This window comes from Trematomus bernacchii, unplaced genomic scaffold (assembly GCF_902827165.1).
Source record: "Trematomus bernacchii unplaced genomic scaffold, fTreBer1.1, whole genome shotgun sequence".
In the NCBI taxonomy this organism is placed as follows: domain Eukaryota; kingdom Metazoa; phylum Chordata; class Actinopteri; order Perciformes; family Nototheniidae; genus Trematomus; species Trematomus bernacchii.
The window spans coordinates 16,060,127-16,082,282 of NW_022987714.1; the positions used below are offsets into that span (position 1 = coordinate 16,060,127).

At 39.4% G+C, this 22,156-nt stretch overlaps 1 protein-coding gene across 1 annotated transcript in view; it reads right to left on the minus strand.

Moving 5' to 3' along the window:
* nrn1la (neuritin 1-like a) overlaps positions 1-22,156 on the minus strand; it is an 86,499-nt gene that overhangs the window by 17,287 nt on the left and 47,056 nt on the right. The window contains exon 2 of the mRNA XM_034141838.1: positions 10,924-11,074. Within this exon, the coding sequence (XP_033997729.1) occupies positions 10,924-11,074 (151 nt within the window). The remainder of the gene's footprint in view (positions 1-10,923; positions 11,075-22,156) is intronic.

Consider the following 22,156-nt stretch of genomic DNA (forward strand, 5'->3'; position numbering starts at 1 on the left):
AACAGAGCTACGTTCAACATGACCAATCTAATACAAACACCACCAACAACAACACGACGAGTACACAGCGGCCACTCAGGTAACGGCACTGAAACAACCGACACTTTCAGAGACTTTTAAAAGGAAAGAGAAACTACCCCAGAACAGTGAAAAGGCCAAAAAAATAACAGCCAAGATAGCTGAATTCATCGCGTTGGATGACCAGCCGTTATCTGTTACCTTTTTTTTCCTCTTAATGCATTGCATAAAGATCGGATCGGGAAAAATCGGTATCGGCAGATTGTCAAAATCAAATGATCGGAATCGGATCGGGAGCAAAAAAAGGTGATCGGGACATCCCTAATGATCAGTAATCATTTCAAAGTGACATAGACACATTGGATTAACCTTCAGCAGCGTTTTTCTCGTTTTAATGCCATTGAACACAACTTTTGATCAGAAACAGCAAAAGGTAAGACATATTTGCCAATTTTGCTCCGTAAAGCTACGTTGTGTGATGTCTGGGTTTGCTTCCCCTGCCGCGTTTTGATCGCTCAGTGGTGATACTTATACCCCTAGAATCTGTGGAATCTCAGCTTGCTAGCTAATATCTTGTTTGTGCAGATCCGATAAGTATAAGTATTTCTACCGTGAGTTCTGTGCTAAGTGCGTTAGCATTTTTTCGCTCAGGGCTCATTTAGACGCTTCTTATGAGACTTGCGTTTTGTTTCGGTAAAAATAGTTCGTATCGTCAGTTAGCTGAGTTTCTTCCTGTTAAGTGGGTATGACACATTAATAGGTTTTTAAATGTTAAGAAGCCCTGAGACACAGTTTCGTGAAAGAAAAAACTGTTAAGCCTGGCAGCCCCCAAGTAACTTTAAGAATGCGGTTGCTAATAAGTGGCTAAATGAGACAACAAAATGTCATCCCACCGAACTTAAGCCCCCTTTTGATCAGAAACAAGATATATATACATTTTTCATAACTTTTCTTTCATGACTTTTCAGTTGTACTGTCTGTAAATTTCACTCCCCTAAATGTTGTTTCAAAGCCTTCTCCACACTGAGGAATAGAGTTATGGGGAAACATATTTAGCATTTAAAGGTCACGTATTATACTGCATTTCAACAATATATTCTAGGTCTCAGATATATACAAAACATGTCACTGAAGTCTTTGCTCAAAATACCAAAGAAATCATGAATTATACCATTCCATAAACCCCTCTGTTGCAGCCCTGTTACAAAAATGCTGATTCTGTGTCTGTAGCTTTAAATGCAAATGAGCTGCTGCTGGCCACGCCTCTTTCCGGATGTGTTTCTGTCTCTCCGCCCCCCACCCCGAGCAGCTCCATGGTAATGGTGAGCACTGTGGAAGAGATGCGTTTCACAATGTCCACCGGGCAACTCAGAAGTCTTCAGGTCAAGTCTTCTTAGACATCCTGCTGAAACTGGTGGCCAAAAAAACACAGTGGTTGGTTTGTTGCTAATGCCGTACGACCCACAAATGACGTCAAATTTGAACTTTCGACATCACTTATGAACCGAAACCTAACTCGCCCGTTTTTTTAATGGATGTTACATACTTGGATCAAGAGGGAAAGAGAGACAACCTTTTTTGCTGAACCTTTCTGACTCTCTTAACACACAGGGGAGCGAATATATCTATAGCATACATTAAAATGTGCATTACACTGTGGGACAGCATTTTCTCCTTTTCTTTTCCAGCTCTTATCGTGGCTGCCGCTGAGGTACTTCCGTGTCATTTCACTCCGTTAGGAACCTTCCTAAGCTTAACGGACAATTTGAACGCAACCCTATTCAAAGGGATTTATCTTTCATAAATGTATTACTTCATAACTTTTTTTTAATGTGAAGTGGTAGCTGTTTTTCAGCTGAAACTCCCCTCTCTGTTTAAAAGCAGCAGCAAAAGGTTACTGTTTAATTCTATTGTGCCTTATAACTCTGTATATTTACGCCCAAAAATCTCCTTTTCACTTAACCTCCTCTGGATCCACAGTGAATGATTGCAACGGTATAAATCATATTGTGAATATGAGGAATAAAAGCAGCGCTGCACTCCGGGGAGAGTTTGACAATGGAGCAGCCTTGGCCTAGATGCAAATCATGGCTTCCTATTCAGACTACACTGTAGCAGGCGTGTGTGTACCTTTCAGTGTGTACGTGCTTTGCGCATCTTCAGAAGGGAGCGCCCATGCTACCTCCTCATTAGGTCGCTCTAATAGAAGCGCCAAAACCATGTTCCTGAGCGGAGAGAAGGAGGGAGGTGAAAGAGAAGCGAGGAAGAAAGAAGGATAGAGGGGGAAAATAAGAAAGAAAATAAGTGAAGCGAGGACACAGATAGTGTAGATGTGGAAGTGTGTGTGTGTGTGAGCCCTTATGTCCCTGCATTAGGCAACGCTCACACTAAGGTGGCTGGGTTGCAGGATTAGTAGTTTAATTGGTACCTCAAGGAATAGAAGAGACTTAACAACAGTGGAGTGGTACAACGGGTGAGCTGCAGGGCCATAGTGACATGCAGGCACACACACCAACATACTGTACACACACACACACACACACACACACACACACACACACACACACACACACACAGACACACACACACACACACACACACACACACACACACACACACACAGTTCATAAATGAACTCAAATGTTTTCAAGAACATCTCAGAGAAATGATGAGGTATAGTGCATGCATATCCACACACACACACACACACACACACACACACACACACACACACACACACACACACACACACACACACACACACACACACACACACACACACACACACACACACACTTTGTTATTCTATTAGTGAGGAAATGTTCTCAAGCTATTCCCTTATCCTCATCAGAAGTCACCGTTAAGACCAAACTCTCAAGTCTGAATATGAGATTGTCTTTGCCTAAATGAAGATACACACACTCACACTGATGGTCGCACAGCTTTGGATGTGGCGCTACTGAAAGGGGATTGCCAGTCATTAGGATATATCCTTCGTGTAGAAGAGTCATTTTTAGAACAATTTATTTCAATCCATCAGTGGTGGACGGAGTATTCAGATGTATTGCATAAGAAATACTCTTTTACAAGTTGAGTTCCAGCTTTTTCTTAAGTATTAGTATGTTAAAGAGGACATAGTATGCTCATTTTCAGGTTCATATTTGCATTTGGGGTCATTACATTACAATACATGCTTTAATGTTCTAAAGGTTTTTTCTCATACTTCACCCTCTGTCTGAAACCAGAGCCCAGAGTGCTCTGATTGGTTAGCTGGCCAGCTCTGTTGTGATTGGTCAACCACTTAAAACCAAAAACTGGAGTTAAGTACAGTATGAGTGAATTGACTTGGTAATTTTACACAATTGAGTGGTGCTATATGACGTAAAAGTTAGCATTGCAAGGGCTCCCTTGAAAAAAAGCAATGGGAATGTTCGGCGTGAGGATGTTTAGAAGTCTCATTTAGCCCACAGTAAGCAACTGCTGTTTTTTCAAAACAATGTTAAATTCTAGACGAGTGAACCAGAACTGTTAAAATGCTAACACATTTCTGGGTTTTAGGACTCATTGCTGCAACAGTCTACATCCATCCAACAGTTGTTGAAATATTTAACAATGAAAAGTTAGACCAGCAAGTGGCACAAGGAGAAAAGTCAGAGAATCACTGCAGTCATGAAGATTTAACCATAGGGGGATATACGGGTCTGTTAAAAAATTCACAGAAGTCCACCAAGTAATTGTAGAGATATTTCAGTCCGACCAAAGTTGTGAACTGACAACTGATAGACCTTAAACTGCATTCCCACGAGCCACGCTGCCAGTATAGTCAAAAAGTGCAAGAACTGGGAAGAAGAGTACAGAAAGTGCATCAAAGCTTGAGCCAAGATATCAATGAGAGGACTGATAACTGCACGGAGAGGCTCACACATCCTCACAGGAGGATATATTTAGGATAACTCCATTAGGTTTTCCTCAAGGACTATAATGTCATGCTTTGTAGTTCTCAATGAAAATGTGTGTTGAACAAAAGGAAAGTCTTCCCTGGAATCCCCAGAGTCAGTTCCTCTGAGTCACACAGAGCGACAACACTTCCCTGTGAACTATCGAATGTCTGTAGGCAGGTTTATATAGAGCACGTATGCTGCCGCTGCCTGCGCACGGTCTGAAGTTTGCAAAAGCCTTATTCATAATGCAGTTAGGAAAGAGTGCTGGTCAATTCCTGTTGTAGTGCATTAAATCAGCGGTTCCCACCTTTTTCAACTCAGGGCCCACTTAAGAATCAAAAATGTTTTATTCAACCATAAACAATACGGAGGCTAAATAAAGTTCTGATTGGTCGATTCAGAACATGTGACATGTTGTAAATCCAGTAGAACAGACCGCTGTCAAGGACTGTAATGACGGTTGCTAAGGAGGATCAAGAAAGAGAAAGGAAAGGAGGTTCAAATAAAAAAAAATCTTAATAATGAAAATGTTTCCACACAAATCATAATGTTTTGCAAATTATTTGGGGGCAAATATTGAATTTACATTTACACCCTTTAATATTTTATTCAGGCTTTTAGCAGCGACCCTATTCTAAGACCCTTCACACACTCCGGTAAAAAGATGGATGAAAAAGATATGTATAAATAGAGCGGTGAGCGGAGATGACAGAGAAAAAGCGGGAGAAATGATGGATGAATTCAGGATATAGAGAAACAGAGAGGTGAAGGAAAGAAAAGGGGGGAAAGAGAGGAGGGAAGTGAGAGATATTCTGCATCTTTAATCAGCATCATCAGGCCTCCAGCCCAAACAATGAGAGGCTAAAAAGAGAGCAGCGGAGTGAAGATGTGCTCCGAGACGAACAGAGGCAGGGCTGTTGGGGGAAAAGTTCAAATCAAACAGAACTTTTCTGAGGAAATCAGTATATCCTTGTTCTATATTCAGACTTGCATAGCCTACTTATTTGGTAAAAATTGTAATGATCAAAGAAATTACATGATCTTTTTTTTCTGTAGTGCCAATTTGAATGGTTCTAAATCAATGAGTAGGCACTTAAAATAGCGTCTCTTCTAAAGTAAAAGTTTTAAATGATGTACTGTTTTTGTTTCTACTCTTTCTAGCCTAAAGTTGTATGAGACCACCGAAACCACTTTCATGTTTTCGTGTTGGTTATATATCAAGCTACTGCCAGCAACACCTTTTCTTTAAATTCCAATACCACACAGGAAGTAAACTGGCTTCGGGACAGACATCATTGCTTGGTCCTATCCAATCATTTTATGTTATTGCCCATTTACAGAAGCATTTTGGACGGAAACCAGATGCGCGGTGTCCTCATTGCTCCGGTTTTTGCCTGCTTGACACAGATTAGTAAACTGTCAAAACATATAAACCATAACTATCTAATCTATATGACCAGGCTTCATTATTGTGACGGATTGCTCAAAGTTATATACATTTCAGTGTCAAATTATTGCAGTAGCCTAATGTTAAGTTTGTCATACGTAAACGGACATTGTATACATCTTTTTAGAATTACACTAAATGTGAATAACAGTGTTTCAACCAGTTGCATTCTGTGGAAAAACGGTAACACTTTATATTAAGGTACACAAATTAACCATCAACTAGCTGTTAATTAACATGCATATTAGCAGTATATTGGCTCTTTATTAGTCATTATAAAACACTTATTAATGCCTTATTCTACATGCCCATATTCTACAAGTAATAGGCCATTAGTTGAGAGTTTTTCCTCAATAACCCTCATTATTGCTTATTTGTTGCAAGTAAGGAAGTTGTTGTACATGAGTTTTGGTCTTAATATGCTCTGCTCAATATGGGCCTAATAAGGCAGTAGTACCACAAGAATAGTAATTCTCCCATAATAACACTTAACAAATATGATCTCTTCTTATGTAACAAGACATGAAACTATAAGTGTTAATTGTGTCTAAATAACTCAAAATGAGGTATTTCTATCTAAGAATATGTTCCCTATTTTAAAGTGAAGTCTTGTTCATAACCAATAAGCTAGTAGTTTGACTCTAATTGACCTGAACAGGTTCCCTATTCTGAAGTTGCCTCCTCTTCACACTTTGTAAATACATTATAGCACACAACTACTGAAATTAACAAATATGATCTATTCTTATGTAACAAGACATTAAACTATAAGTGTTAATTGTTTAAATTACTCCAAATTTGGTATTTATATCTAAGAATATGTTTTGGGGTATTGACAGTTCAGCTACCAATAGCAAGGTGATATTGACCTGTATGTTTCATATTTGCACATTTATATTTTTGTAAAATGTATACTGAAGGAAGACATTAAATTATAAGTGTTAATTGTGTCTAAATAACTCAAAATTAGGTATTTCTAGCTAAGAATATGTTCCCTATTTTAAAGTGAAGTCTTGTTCATAACCAATAAGCTAGTAGTTTGACTCTAATTGACCTGAACAGGTTCCCTATTCTATCCTCTTCACACTTTGTAAATACATTATAGCACACAACTACTGAAATTAACCTCAACAGTACATGAACAAAGTAGGCTCACGTTGAAATATCTGTTTTATTAATGAACCACTAAAGAGAGGTTCAGACACATCCCAAAACATGTCAAGTTTCTCCAAGGCTGAGAAGACATGCAGTCTGTACTTTTTAATAAAAACAGATTTTGAACAGATGTTATGTATTTGTGATCCTACTGTGTGACCTGCTTGTATGTACTTACACAATAGGTGTACTGTTCTCTCTATGTGTTGTCCTGTCTCAGTGTGAACATAGATTAAACAGCCAGCCAGACTTTTTTGAGAGCCAGGGAATGAGCAGCCATGCTCCTTTATTTAATTATTTGCAGTCCACTGACATTCAAACGGAGTGAAACTATAAACAAAGAAGTTACAAGGCACTTATTGATCTCATACATGCAAGTGTAACATACACAGATTAACACATAGGACCGCTAAGTGTAAACAAGGTAAATATAGCTAATGCTAGCTGTGCAATAAGCATGTATACAGGCTAGTATGGCTAAGCGAATGCTAACGCATTTTCTCATTGAGTTTAAACATCTCCAAATGTCATCACATAAACACAATACATGTTACTAATCCTTACAGTGTAAGTGTAAGGATTACACTTACACTTACGGTCATTGCTTTCTGACGGACTTGACCCTTTTACTCTTCAGGTTGCATAGGGGAAATTAGCAGTAGTCTACTGCCATGCTATTCAGTTCACTTTCTCCTACTTCCTGTACCCGGTTTCCTGTCTAACCTTCAGTATACATTTTACAAAAATATAAATGTGCAAATATGAAACATACAGGTCAATATCACCTTGCTATTGGTAGCTGAACTGTCAATACCCCAAAACATATTCTTCTCCTTATTAGGCCCATATTGAGCAGTGCATATTAAGACCAAAACTCATGTACAACAACTTCCTTACTTGCAATAAATAAGCACTAATTAGAGGGTTATTGAGGAAAAACTCTCAAATAATGGCTTATTACTTGTAGAATATGGTCATGTAGAATAAGGCATTAATAAGTGTTTTATAATGACTAATAAAGAGCCAATATACTGCTAATATGCATGTTAATTAACAACTAGTTGATGGTTAATTTGTGTACCTTAATATACTGTAATGATACCCTTGTGTGTGATGAATGGTGAAAATGAATGATACACTGAACAAGAGGAACATGATGGAAGTTTCTTTCATTCAACTCCAAGTGCCTGGAAGAGTTGTGGCAATTTAGCAGTCATACTGCATAAATCTCTGTAATCACTCTGTTTGTGTAAGTGAAAGACTCAATATCTCATATAATCCCAGTCAAGAAAATCATTTTTTATTTTATCAGGGACTTTATAACAATTCTGTGATGTGTGTGCTTGTCTAAACCAAATCACAAGGGGATTTCTTAATAGCAAACAGAAATTAAGTTTGCAACAAACAGAGGAAAAAAGTAAATTAATATCAACAGTGCACCAGAATCTTCATCCTCATTCTGTTGATGAACTGAACAAATCTTTCTTAAGAGTGTAGGGTACACTTTACACAATTCCATATTCTTGACCTTTCCTACAACCTCACAGAGCCACTAACATGGCTGTAGTCTTATATCAGCTGTCCTGTACTGTATATTGTGCTTATGAAGGGTATCTTTGACTGATGCATTCATTTTGACCGAAATGTACCTCTGCCAAGGAAGTCATGTTTTTTGGCTTGGATTCTTTGTCCATCTGTCAGCAAGATTACTGAAGAACTACTGACCTGACTTTCATGAAACTTGATTGAAAAGTTTTGAATAGGCGAAGAAAAAAACAAAAGATTGTTTGGAGTGGATCCAAAACATGGAGGCAGAATCACACATCTTTCCTTTGTTAACTATCACTAACCGTCAAGATAGTGCTGCATTCATGTGGTAATGAAGTTATTGGGTAAATGTGCTCCGTTTGGGAAAACTCATATGAATGCTCCCAGGGCCGGTTCTAGACAATTTGATGCCCTAGGCGAGATTTTAGCTGCCTCTGTCTTTGGCCTGGTGGCTTGTTCAGGCATCTAATTGTAGCAGAAGTGTTCTCATTCATGCAGGTCATGATACGTAGGAGTGTAACTTAAAGCATGTGAGTTAGGGTTACAGTGCACATTTCCCTACTTCTTTCCTTTACAACAGCCATAAAACTTTTATGCAATCTTTCATTTTCTGTGGTTAGGGTTAGGGTTAGCGTCTATGGTAACGTTGTCATCATTTTCCAATGTTTACGCTCAGCTGTTTTAGGACAGATAATTCATAGTTCTGCATGAGGGCAGGTCATGAATAAATCCAGTGAGGGATTAGAGAGTCAAGATATCGATCTGTGGTATTGTACAGATGTACTTGCCCTATTGATATCAGATAGCACACCGACTTTGTGGAATAGCAAAATGCTTGTCTACACTTTTCTTTCCAAAAGCCTTGCATACTCAAGCTCAGATAATGTGGACTGTCTTCCCAAGAGAACTGTTGGCTTTGTTTTCCGAACCCTCTCTCCTAAAGTAACTGAAAACTCATGGATACTGACCTGCCCGCCCTGTGGGCTTTAAAAATACATATTTATCCTTTGTACCTCCCTTTAAAAAGCTGCTCTAAATTCCTAAGAAGATAAAAAGGTTAGTAAGCTAATCAATCTTAATATAACTTTTCAGAATGTTTGCATCTTTTAACCAAGTAGCTTGAAACCAACAACGAAATATGTATTCATTTTCATCAAAGGGGCTCTCTCATGCTCGTTTTCAAGTTCATATTAGTCATTTGCGCCTCTTCTGTGACATGTCTCCATGCTTTAATGTTCAAAAAGCTCTTTCTTTTTCTCATACTATCTGTGCTGCAGCACCTCTTTTCACCCTCTGTCTGAAACCAGAGCCCAATCTGCTCTGATTGGTTAGCTGGTCAGCACTGTTGTGATTGCCATTTTATATGCCTGTTATGTTAAAAAAAAAGTCTGTATACTCAATGCTAAAGGGACATTTTAATTTTTTCAAAATCGTTAGTGTCCATGGTTAGCATTATTCATTTTTTGCAGTGACAGTTTAAAAAAAAAAAACTCCAACTTCTTACAGTCCTTTCTTATATCTACCAACAAGTTGATTCATTTTCTGAATTTGACTTTAAGAAGCAAATTTACATATTGCCACTGTCCCTTACCACAACTCTCTAGTAAAACATTGTAATTTTATTGAATGTATGGTTTTATGCTGGGATTGCTGTAGAAATAAAAAAAATGTAAAAGGTTTTATTGGGGACATTTTTGTCATCACAAATATATGCCATACAGCCAAAATGGTCAATCGAAAAGCGAAAAAGGGTCACTTTTGCGGCTTAGGAGGCTAAGGCCCCGCTCACACGGGACCGTTTGCGTTTATGCACAGTATGCGTATTCAAAAAAGTCTTCTGTTCACATGCATTTGTTTCATTTAACGTGTCTGTTTAAACGAGGCCGCTGGAAACGCTGTAGTACATATGCTGGGACTGTAAGTGGCGCTGTAACTTCCGCCAAAATACACCAAAAGCCGCGAAGAAGAGCAGCCTGGAGCAGCCCCGCAGCAATGTTGCCATGGCTACCCTTCTGTTTAAGCCCTGAAACTGAAACTGAAACTGAAAGAAACTGAAAGAAACCGAATCTGTTGTTGCTGATGGTTGTGGTAGAGGAGCTGTATATTTTTGCACTAATATCTGTAGCATGGTCAGTAGCAGTAGCACTAGCAGTAGCTACTGACAGGAGGAAGTCAGTGTGTGTGGCGATTGCTGGTATTCAGCGGGATATAGTCATTTCCTCAGCATATGGATAAATGCAACGGGGAAGTTAACTGAAAGAAACCAAGAAGCACGTCTCTGTGGATATTGCATCGAGAGGACGGCTCAGAAAGAGAGATATTCTCTACAAACACCGGGTGAGATCGCTCCTTTGTCAATATAATGGATCAATGCATGAAATCTGACTCTGTTTATTTTGTTTAAGGAGTATATTGGGCGTTAACAATTCTGGTTTGCCTTTTATAATATTATTTCATTCAAGAACCCCTTGTGCGTTTAATTAACACAGCTATTTTTGATGGTTGCTACAGCAGTGAGCAGGAGAGGTGCTATTTTTTTTTTTTTTCGCTATTTTTTCAGGAAATATTCGTATAGAGGTGATTACACGGACTCGGTTGACCCCCCAGAGCGTTTCGTTTGCAAATCTATCCACCTTGGGACCCGTTATCGTTTGTGGGGTCAGTTTCTATCGGCCTCGTGTAAATAATAGGGCTATACGCACGCGAAACTATGCAGATACAAGCAGTTTTCTCCTCGTGTAAACGGCGCGTAATGTGGGATGTTATTCAGAGACTGTTGTTTCTGTGTGTGTGTCACTGTGTGAAAACACTGACCTGCAGATGGAGTGTATCTCGTGTGTGTCTTCATCCTTGCTGGCGTTGTCCGTGAGACTGTCGCCCAGAGCCATCAGACACTGAGCGAAACCCTTGTAGATGGAGTGACACCTTCTCGCTGAAGATGCAGCAACAGGGCATGAGCTCGGCACTGGAGAACGAACACACACACACACACACACACACACACACACACACACACACACACACACACACACACACACACACACACACACACACACACACACACACACACACACACACACACACCAGAGTAAGTGAACAGATAAATAGAGCGTTTGTGCGGTGAGTGACACCGCTGTCCATGCAGCTTTTTGTTTCAATGATGGACTGTGAGGTTGAGTATTATCCATCACTAACAGACAGCTGTGGGTCCATCTTCATTTATTTCCCCTCTCACTCAATCATTCTTTCAGGTCCGCTGCTGATCGATTGCTCACATAAAAAAATGGGACTTGTCACGGCTAGTTGAACAGGAAATGGATATACAACAGAGGAGAAATTTATTTATTTATCCTGAGAGATCACATTCAGATCAGAGCAACAACCGAAACAATCATGTTTGATCGCCCCAATCACTTTCAATTGACTTGACAACCCGCACAAAAGGAGTTTCCACCAATACACACTTATATTTTAGTCTAAAAGGTCAGAGGGGGCATACTGGAAAACAAGAAACAAGAAAACACTGGAAGACATTTAAACTAAAGACTATTTTACACATATTTCCTGGTAAATTACTGGGAACGCCAGTGATTTTTTTAATATTCACACATGCACTCTCTTTAGAAACATTTCTATCTGGGACCTCTTCACCCATGCGAAGGCAGTGCCAGAAGAGATAGCCAAGGGACATTCCAGCAGATAACATAAATGTAATGCTTATGGATACCAACCGCAATAAAACTCAACAGAATTAGATAAGGCACATTTGGATGTTCCTGTACGAAGAACACTATGTCTCTTATTATTTTTAGGAACATGGAGGACCTTTTTGTCCAGTGGCAATCTTCTTGCAATATATTTAATATAGGTGCTTGGTGTGAATACTTAACCTTAAAAAACATTGTGAGCTGAAAAACTAAATGTAGAGATGAAAGAAGGAAAAACACTGTGGGTTAATCACTACGGGTGACCCATATTCATACTCCACATTCCGATGTTAATATAAATATTCACTACTGCAGCTTTAACATTGAAATGTAAAGGTAGTGCCTTTAATGCACTAAAAAAGTAGTAAGTCAAATCTTAAAAAAAGATCCAACCTGGAGCAACAACAAAGAATTAGTCAGGTGTCAAGCCTCTGAGAGTCTTGTCAGCATGGATTGTCAAGACACTGACAGAGAACATCAGGGCAAGGTGCTTACTGTCTCAGTACATAGAGTGATACATCAGGGTTGGACTTGCAGGACAATCTGTGTTCTGGAAAAATAAAAATATATATCAGATTTCCATATTGGAAATGTCTTTTAATGACCCGTGTCAGGAAGTATCAGATGTTACATATACACATACGCTTCTAGTTGTTTTTTTTCTTTATGATAACTTCTGATTTGAAGTCATTTGTCCAAAACATGTGAACAGACTGATCATTTGTAAATGTGACAACTCCCATTGGTTTTAAAATTATTGTTTTGAATTCTTGAGTTTGGAATATTTTTGGTTGCCATCTTGGTTTTTGAATCAGAAGTGACACAATGGGTAGAGCAAAGATTAACTAACCACTGAATACAGATTACTTTTTCGGTGGATTCAAATTGTACATATTAATGAACTGGAAACACATTGTGAAAGGTTTATAGTTCTAAGAAGAAAACATGGCTAACAAACAAATCGGACAAAACAGTGATAGCGACTTAATAATCACAAGGTGGCCCCCCTAAAGCATTCATGCTTTATCAAGTATTTGGGACCATTTGCTAAATGAACATGATGCTGTATTGGAGAAAAATAGCAAACAATGTTAACATGCTGTAAGGTCTCAATTCATATTTTCTGAGGTTATAAATCAATCAAAAAGTATGGTAATGTTTTCATAGACTTTTATACAATCTCAAACCTCAAGGCATTTCAGCATTGGCTTAAAATGTAAGACTCGGAGGTTGCCGCTTAATATCCAATTAGAGTCTGCCTATACAGTAATATATAACAGAGGATAAATGCTGTATGGCAGGGGTCGGCAACAGGCGGACCGCGGTCCGGATCCGGACCCAGACGCCGACCTATACGGACCCGGACCTATAATCAATACATTAATAGGGGATTTCAATTTTGACAGGGCGATTCTATTTTAACCGCTGCCGACAGGGGGCGAAAGAGACGAGTGAGCGATACAGGGAGAGAAACACAGAAGAAGAGACGAGAGCGCGGCAGAGAGAAGCGGAGAGGAAAGTGAGTAAAGAGAATAATTAGCGATACAGGGAGAGAAGACGGAGAGGAGAGTGAACAGGCGTGTTAGCGGCAGACAGGGAGAGACAAATAATGACACATGGCGCTCTCCAAGAAGAGGAAAGTGGACAGTGAGAACAGAGCTTTTAACCCTGAGTGGACGGACTCATTCATGTTCATCCTGCCCACTGGGAGCACAGAACCAGTGTGTCTCATTTGTTCATTGACCGTGGCACTCAAGCAGAATACAAAAATCAAGTAACTGTACTCAGCTCGCGTTATATTTGAAAAACGAGTAATCTGATTACAGTTACTTTCGTAAACCTGAAGTGAATACATTTTGGAATACTTATGGGAATTATTGGTGGAAAAGTTTCCTCATAAAATGTAATAGTCATTACCAGCAGAACTGTGTGCACACTGCACAGCGCTGCAGCGTGTCTGTTAGAGATGGGCGAGTCCTGATTCATCCGGATCATTAACCCGGATCCTAGAAATGAGCTGGTCATGACGAGTCTCCCCTCTCCATTAACCCGAGTCCTTGAGTCCCACACTTGGTGTGACGTACAAATTAAAACTATAAATTGCGTCACTCGCTACTCTCTTTATAACATGTAAAATCACATTACAACGTACCCCAAGTCCATCTACCTACCCTTTAGCAAGTATACAGGATAGCTGCCAGAAGTGATCGTTTGGCTCAGGGGAGGGGACGCGGATCAGTGAAACTTCCTGCAGACTCGTGGGGACTCAGAGGAGCCGACGGCTCCAACAGCAGACTCGCAGATTCGCAGATTCGCAGATTCGCAAATCCTGACTCGCTGCAACACACAGCAGACTCGTGCGGACTCAGAGCCGTATATAGCAGCAGATCCAGAGATCCAGCAGACTCGTCGTCATGCACGAGTCCACACAGCAGACTCGGATTCGCAGATTCGCAAATCCTGACTCGCTGCAACACACAGCGGATCAGACTCGTGCGGACTCGGAGCCGTAACCATATAGCAGCAGATCCAGAGATCCAGCAGACTCGTCGTCATGCACGAGTCCACAGCAGACTCGGATTCGCAAATCCTGACTCACTGTGTGTGCAACACACAGCAGAGCAGACTCGTGCGGACTCGGAGCCGTATATAGCAGCAGATCCAGCAGACTCGTCCTCATGCACGAGCAGACTCAGATTTGCCAAATCGCAAAATAACCCTTTTTTTTGTGATCAACATTTTTTATTAAAGCAAAATACACTGTGTAGCGGAGGTTAATTATAACGTCAGTTTAATAGATAGATAGATAGATAGTACTTTATTGATCCCAAATTGGGAAATTGTTGTTGTTACAGCAGCATAAAAGGCATTTTACAATAAAACAAAACTACAAAATATACAAGAATAGAAATAAAAATAAAATATACATGTCGAAATAGAAAATATACATGCAGATATTATATATATATATATATACAAATATATATATATATTCAAAATATATGGAATAATAATATGCTCGTGAAATGCAACAACTTTTCGGTTTCACCAATAGGATTTCTACGGTCTTGGTGATGCTGACTCATATGACTCAAATGACTCGTATGATCCGGATCTCTTCAATGACTGACTCAGAAGACCCTGAGTCCGTAAAATGATCCGGATTTGCCATCTCTAGTGTCTGTGAACGAGAGAGAGATGCAGCGTGTCTGTGAGGCCCCGCCCCCGCACGCAGATCAGAGAGAGAGATCTCTTTTAAAATATATTGAAAGTTAGAAACGGAGATGGTTCGATAAAATGTGCAAGATAACGTTTATGTAGCATTTCTTTATTGTCGAAATGATGACATTTCATAACGGGATCAAATCAAAGTGAATGGCCTGCTGCTGCTGAATGCATGGGGCAAGTGACTGGAAACAGTTTTAAAAGTTATTACGTCGTTTCAGATAATAAATAATAATGATAATTCATTCTATTTAGGGGCGCCTTTCAAAGCACCCAAGGACACCTGACAATTCATAACATATTCTAAGGAAAGGTTTAAGAGAGTACAAATAATGCAGTCCGGGTGATGTTTTTTATGTGGGGTGCAGATGAGAGGGAGCTGTCCAGAATGACACCAAGATGTTGTGTTTGAGTTGTGCTCTTGATAAGCCATTAAAACAGTAAAATACGTGTCTCCTGTTCACCAAAACATACCCATCTGTTATGGAAAAATAAAGTATTCCAAAAGTATTCTAAAAGTAATCTGAATACGTTACTTTTTTAAGACACGTAACTGTAACTGTATTCGGATGACTTTCAGAGCCATGTATTCAGTATTCAGTAACCGATTACATTTACAAAGTAACCCTCCCAACCCTGATTAAAAGTGCCAAAACGCCACTATGAGACAAAACACAAAGTGTTTGACCAAACATTCCCTCTCAAGTCAGAACTGAGGTCACAAAAAATAAGCAGTCTCAGAGCCCAATATGATCAGTCCACCAGGATCAAAATTAAAACTAAATATCGTTCCAGGTCAGGCTAACCGAGGCTAACCAATGAGCACCTGCATGTGTGTATGAGAATGGCCCTGACACAATTTCAGCCCAGATTTAAACTCCTGGCAGGACAAGCTCAAGCTCAATTCTCGCACTGAATTAAAGAAAAGTGAGTGAGGGACTGCAATATAAGAGGGAAAGAAAGAGAAACTTTAAAACTGTTCAATTGTTATGATGTGTAAAGACTGATATTGTTCTATAATCGTCTGAAACTGTTAAGTCATGATGTGAAACGGTTAACAAAGCTATTTTATTTATTTCTCTATTTTATTTTTAAATGCAGCCCGAGAGGAACATTACACATATCCACAGTATTTTACTGTATATCTGTATAGTTCAATGTTCATTGACAATAAATATTGTTGTTTTTGAATTGTACTTTCTTTATTTGATTGGCAGTCGGTTGTTGATGACATGCAGACGTTGATAAAGCTACAGGCTACTTCAATATATATCACACTAATTCATAAAGCAAGTTAGACATTTTGATGTTCCGGACCTTTGCATGGGGACATGTTCTCTAACTGGACCTCGTTGAATTTTAGTTGAATACCCCTGCTGTATGGCATGTAAGGTGAAACCAAAAGATAAGTACAAAGGGCCCATACAGGAAACCACTTTGTGTCCATGTCCAATATGGAGAAACCCCCATTAAAGCTTCTCCCAGGATTTTAAAGTCAGGCTCTCACTGAGAACCCAGTCTCACAGGTCCTTTACTTATTACTTAGCTATTTACAGCATCTCACCGGAGCGCAAAGCTATGTGTTGAGTCAGATTTGAGGAGGACGTTTTTTCCAGAGAGATTGTTTATATATTTAAGCAATAGCTCACGACAGGCCGTGGTATAAGGCCATTATATCACAGTTAAGGGGCGTGGTTCGTGGTTCGACAACCCCCTTAACTCTCCTCAATCCACTCCTCCATAGTAAGACCCCCCCGGCGGTCGAAGTTAATCTTAAATGTTTCCATCTTATGCTTTGTAAGTTTGTTTCGTAACGGAAGAAATGTAAATATATTTATAAAACGGACAAGTCAAATCAAGCAATCTGATTGGTCGATAGCGTTTTTGCGGACCTTTTTGATTACAGATTTGAAAACATCGTTGCTTGCTTTGAAAGTAGCACAATTCATTATGTCAAACCTTGGAAAGTATCTAGATATCCCTGCCCTAATGCCAAAGGAACTGCACACTGAATATGTTTTTGCCGTTTGATGTCTATGTCTGGACCGCTGCGTAAAAAGGAGGGTTTCTGCCCCGTTACTTCTCCGCTGCTTTCTTGTTCCAGTTCGCTTTTCAGCCCAACTGTATACAGTTTTTCTCAGACGCGGAGGGATACTGACTTGTTGTGAAAAGTAACTTACAATTCTACCCGTGGTATACGCTCAGTATACCACGGTTAAGAACCAATCAGATTGCTTGATTTGACTTGTCCGCTTTATAATTGGAAATAATTACTAGCAATTATGTTAGTAGATTGGAGTTGTACCACCATAGTGCATTGAAGTGACAGGGAACTGAGCTTAAATAGATACACTGCAGGGACTATAGATCTCTTCTGGGACGTGAGCACCAATGTTTGATAATGTTGATCCTCTCTCATCTTTGAGCAGCAGTGGACCAATGTAAATCAGAGGCCTGAAAATACTTTAAGAAGTGGCAAGGTGTCAAGAAAACAGAAGATTTAATATTCCATTCGTCTTTGAAATGTACAATCCCCCTTTCTTTATTCAATTTAAAACTTCTTCACCCTTTCTTCACCATTTCTAGCCTGTTCCAGACCTTTCAATGTGTGCCCGCATCTGCATATTTCTCTAGGATTAAATTAGGTTTGGTGTTGTGCATATTGATAGCCAATCTCAATAAACAGACATCTGCATAGAAATTCAGAATCCATAGGGTGGATTAGAAAATGCAATGTCAGAACACACCGGCTATCGTCTAACAACAACTGGCTATGTATTACCCTTAAATCAGCTTGTAAACTGGCTAAACACGTCCTTTCAAAATGTCAACTTTATTCTCGCATGTCAAGATGCGAACTGAACTTTAACAATGACCAGTACACAGAAGTGAGCGTTTTGGCAACATATAACCATTCAGCAATTATCTCTCTATACAGTAGTTGTTGCTGGTATTGATGGAGTCCGCCATTCTAGCACTAGATTTAGATTGCCCACTTCGGCACAAAACACAGCGACTTTTTTTGTTAAGCAGTACCACAATGTTTTAGTGAGGTAAGTACTGACCCGGATTGTTTAGGAAAAAAGGGTTCTGTAAGACTAGTCATTTGTTATTTTAGTATTTTCTTCAGTGGACCCTTTAGCAAGCTGAGAGATAAGCAAAATTAAAAGGATTAATATTGCTCTGTTTGGAAAATACATTGAATGGCAAGTTTGGATATTATAAATAAGCGAATTACAAATACGTGTAGGATTAACATTTTGCAACTTGAAGATTCATAAATGAACAATGTTTTTCTCATTATGTTGGATAGAAATCACAATCTGTGCCGCATCCCTTTTCCTTCAAAAGATATTTGAGCTTTTGCAAGTTAGCGAAGGGTTGAAAAGGAAAATGTCAAGAATATGGCAATATTTCTTAAATCCATATCAGCTTCCATGTTGACTGAAAATGATGACTGCAGGACAGATACATGACTTGATACTGAATGATTTGAACTAAATATCAACCCTTTCAAACGAGACGGAGATTCAGTCTAATTATCATCACTCCTCTCCATCATGATTGATGATTGTGATGGAGGTGATTATGTTTCACTATCTGATAATGAAAGTTGTGTTTTGGTTTAAGGATGATACATATGGTCTCTCTCTACCATGTTTTTTCTTCTACCTCCAACCTTAGAAAGAGTGATGGGAAAGGTGTAGACAAAGGAGGGTGCTGTTTTGAAAGCTTCTTTCTTTTGCCATCTGTTGCTTTGTCTTTCTTTTTTAAATGAATCCTGGTACTCGTTCATCAGAAGCTCCTGTCTCAAGACATGCAATGTTCTAAAATGACTTTCAGCCTTTACTGTGTTTCAATAGTCATCACTGCATATAAGATACAGAACACACTCTCAATGACAATTGATCTGAAGAAAACTGTGATCTTAGATTTAGAGAGTCGATATGTACACAAATACACCATGATTGAATTGATTTTCTTAATATTTATGTTTAAAATGTATCACATTCACATGTATCATAACTATGTAGCAGTGTATCAAATCAAATCAAGTTTTATTTATATAGCACATTTTTAAAACGATTTTTGGTCGAGCCAAAGTGCTGTACGTATAATAATGACCTTACAGTAAGGACACTTTACAGCAAATACAACAGCACAGTTTGTGCAGAATATCAGTATGAGAAAACGACACCCTCTGTCCTTAGACCCTCACATCGTACAAGGAAAAACTTCCGGAGAAAAAACCCACAGTTTAAAGGGGAAAACTGGGAGAAACCTCAGGGAGAGCAACAGAGGATGCATCCCTCTCCCAGGACGGACAGTGTAGAAATACTTCATTTCAAGTCAAAGTCATGCATTTAAAATCCCACTTAAGTAAAAGTACATAAGAATGATTAGCTTCATGTACTAAGAGTATCAAAGGTAAAAGTACTGATTGTGTAAAATTGTCCCAGTTTCCTGTAGTGTGTTATATAGGTTTGTGCATGTAAATGGTCTGTAAAGGCTACAATACCAAAGTCCAGAGGGAGTTTCTCTCCCACACACTCCCCCGCTGCCTGAAACGCCTCCATTGGACTCCTTTCTTTACTTCTAAAACATGGTGACATCACTGTGTAACACTCGAACAGATTGTATGGGCTAAGGGGCGGTACATCTCTAAGTGGCTGACGAATCACAACAGAGCGGGGCAGCTAACCAAACAGAGCAGACTGGTTTCAGTAGGAGGGTGACAAGTATTTAATCCACACATGAGTGCAAAGAAACATACCTAACCCTGTGATCACCACTTCATATGGACACATCATTTAAAGAGATGCTATATTGAGAGTTATTATCGGGATAATGACCTATATCAAGATGAAGGTTTTGCCAAGCCAATGTGAGATCATTGTCAGGGAGCCAAAGTGAAAGGGAAACTTCCAGAAAATCACATTAGCCTTTGTAACTAATAACTTAAAATACGGCTTTAGAACCAGGTGACCCACTTTATATCTTCATAAGGATGGTACTGATTTAAAACATATTGTTGTTTATTTATAAACAAAATGTCAAATGCCTTCAACAAAGATCCTTCCGTTGTGGTAGCCCAAGGGGTCCATGGGTAATGGTGTTATATGTCATGGCTCGACAGAAGAGGCCAGTCAGCGGTTAGCTCAGACACATCTGTAATAACAGCAGCACAGCTAACACTGTGAGAGAGATAAGAGATTACCAAAGTAAGGTTGGAATGACCTTTGGTAAATTATTTGGATATAATCTATGACAAATGTATCTGCATGGCATTTTTACATTTTGGAAGCTGGAGGTTTTTCATTGTTCACAAAATTGTTGCACTTAGAATAATAAAGATTTAGATTCTACAACTGCTGTGGTAGATGAAAATTGGATATAGAATATGGACAGTATACCCAAAAAACACTTATTTTTCCAAGAAAGACTGATGAAAGAAATCCTGAATGAGAATTTGGATTGAGAATGATTACCTTCTAATCTTGGCTTTTTTGTAAAGAATTGACGTATTTTTAAAAAAGAAATTATGAAACAAATTTCGAGGGGACATTATTTGGCAGATCTGCCAAAACCACTAAAACATCTGAAATGTGACAAGGGGCTTATATTTGGGTACAATGACATCCCAATTGTTGGCAGCTACAAAAAATGGCGTCAAAGCCGGGCACTCTTTTGCTTTTTGTGAAATGTGGGTAAAGGATGTAGATTTTGAAGCAAATCTGAATCAGGCTGCAAATACACTATTTCTACTATTATCGTTAATATTGTGGAATAGTGCATTTGGCCATGGCGGAGGTGTGCGTTCTCCATATGCCCTTCTAGTTTATGTTGATATGAGCTGTAAATGATCCAACATTAGCACGCCAATAGGTTTCCTAACTGCCTGCAGTAATTCTTGCAGGCTTTATATGAACTGCAAAATTACCTCTTCACCTGTTTGGGCATAAAGTTAGGTAAACATATCTTACTAGCCTCAGTAGCAGTCAGTGATAAATAATGTTCATGCTAGCAGGACAGATGAACTGAACAACAATACTTTAAAAAAACACAGCTGGTCTGTCATGACTTGACAGGGCAATTTGCAACATTTTTCTAGAATTGAATAAAAATGTGTTTGTTTAGATTGTAAATAAATATAGTTGACTCATCTGTCAATGTAAAAATACAACTTAACCAGATTGTTTTAGGGTGTAGATAAATATTTACAGCATCCCTGAAGAACCCAGTGACTGTTAACACGAAAAGCTGAGACAATGTTACGAAAGAGTTAGCTCATCCCAGAGGAGCCTCATGTGACAGCTGGCTCTCCCGAGGAGTGAGATCATTTTGAAGCTGGTAGTGACCAATTTTTCACAGAGGCAAGATGGTCCTCTTCAAGGCCGTGACAGGCACAGATGCATTATGTCATGATTAGTGTACAAGACGGCCTGGATAACGCTCCTGAAAAGTGTGACTGTCCTAGAAGTGGCTTGTCGTGACGAGTGAGAGTCAGAGTGGAGCCTCGGCTGGAGCCTGGCAGGTGAACAGGAGATGCTAATTGTGTCAGGCACTGCATCAACACAACATTTCCCCCTCCCCTGAGACCTGCTGTTTAATATTTAATAACCCAGACCTTCTCCCACCCCCCTACTCTCTTTGTGTTGTTTTTTTTCTCTCTAGGAAACCTATTGATTTCAGGCAGGGTTGTTCACGGGGTCTGAAGATTATTGGCTTCACTCATCTGTCTCCATCAAGTTTTAATGAAGACCGGAGGAAGAAAGAAAGGACTGGAGAGGAAGAAAAGAAGACAGGGGTGAGAGAAAAGAGATGGAGATGGAGATGACAAGACAAGAGAGAAGAAACGGAACCAAAACTCGACACCTAGATTGATTAAGCAAGTTCTGATTGACAAGCAATCAAGGAACTCTTTCTCATTGCAGGTTATGGCCTTATCAGAGTGTCAGAGTGGACCTGGCCCCCGCACCCATTATAGATGAGCAACTTGTCAAAACCCTCCGGATATCAGCTGATCAGTGACCGGCCAATCCGTCTAAATGCATTTTTTGGCTTTCAAATTTCCATACATGGTCTGCATGATGGTTTTATATCACACAAACAGA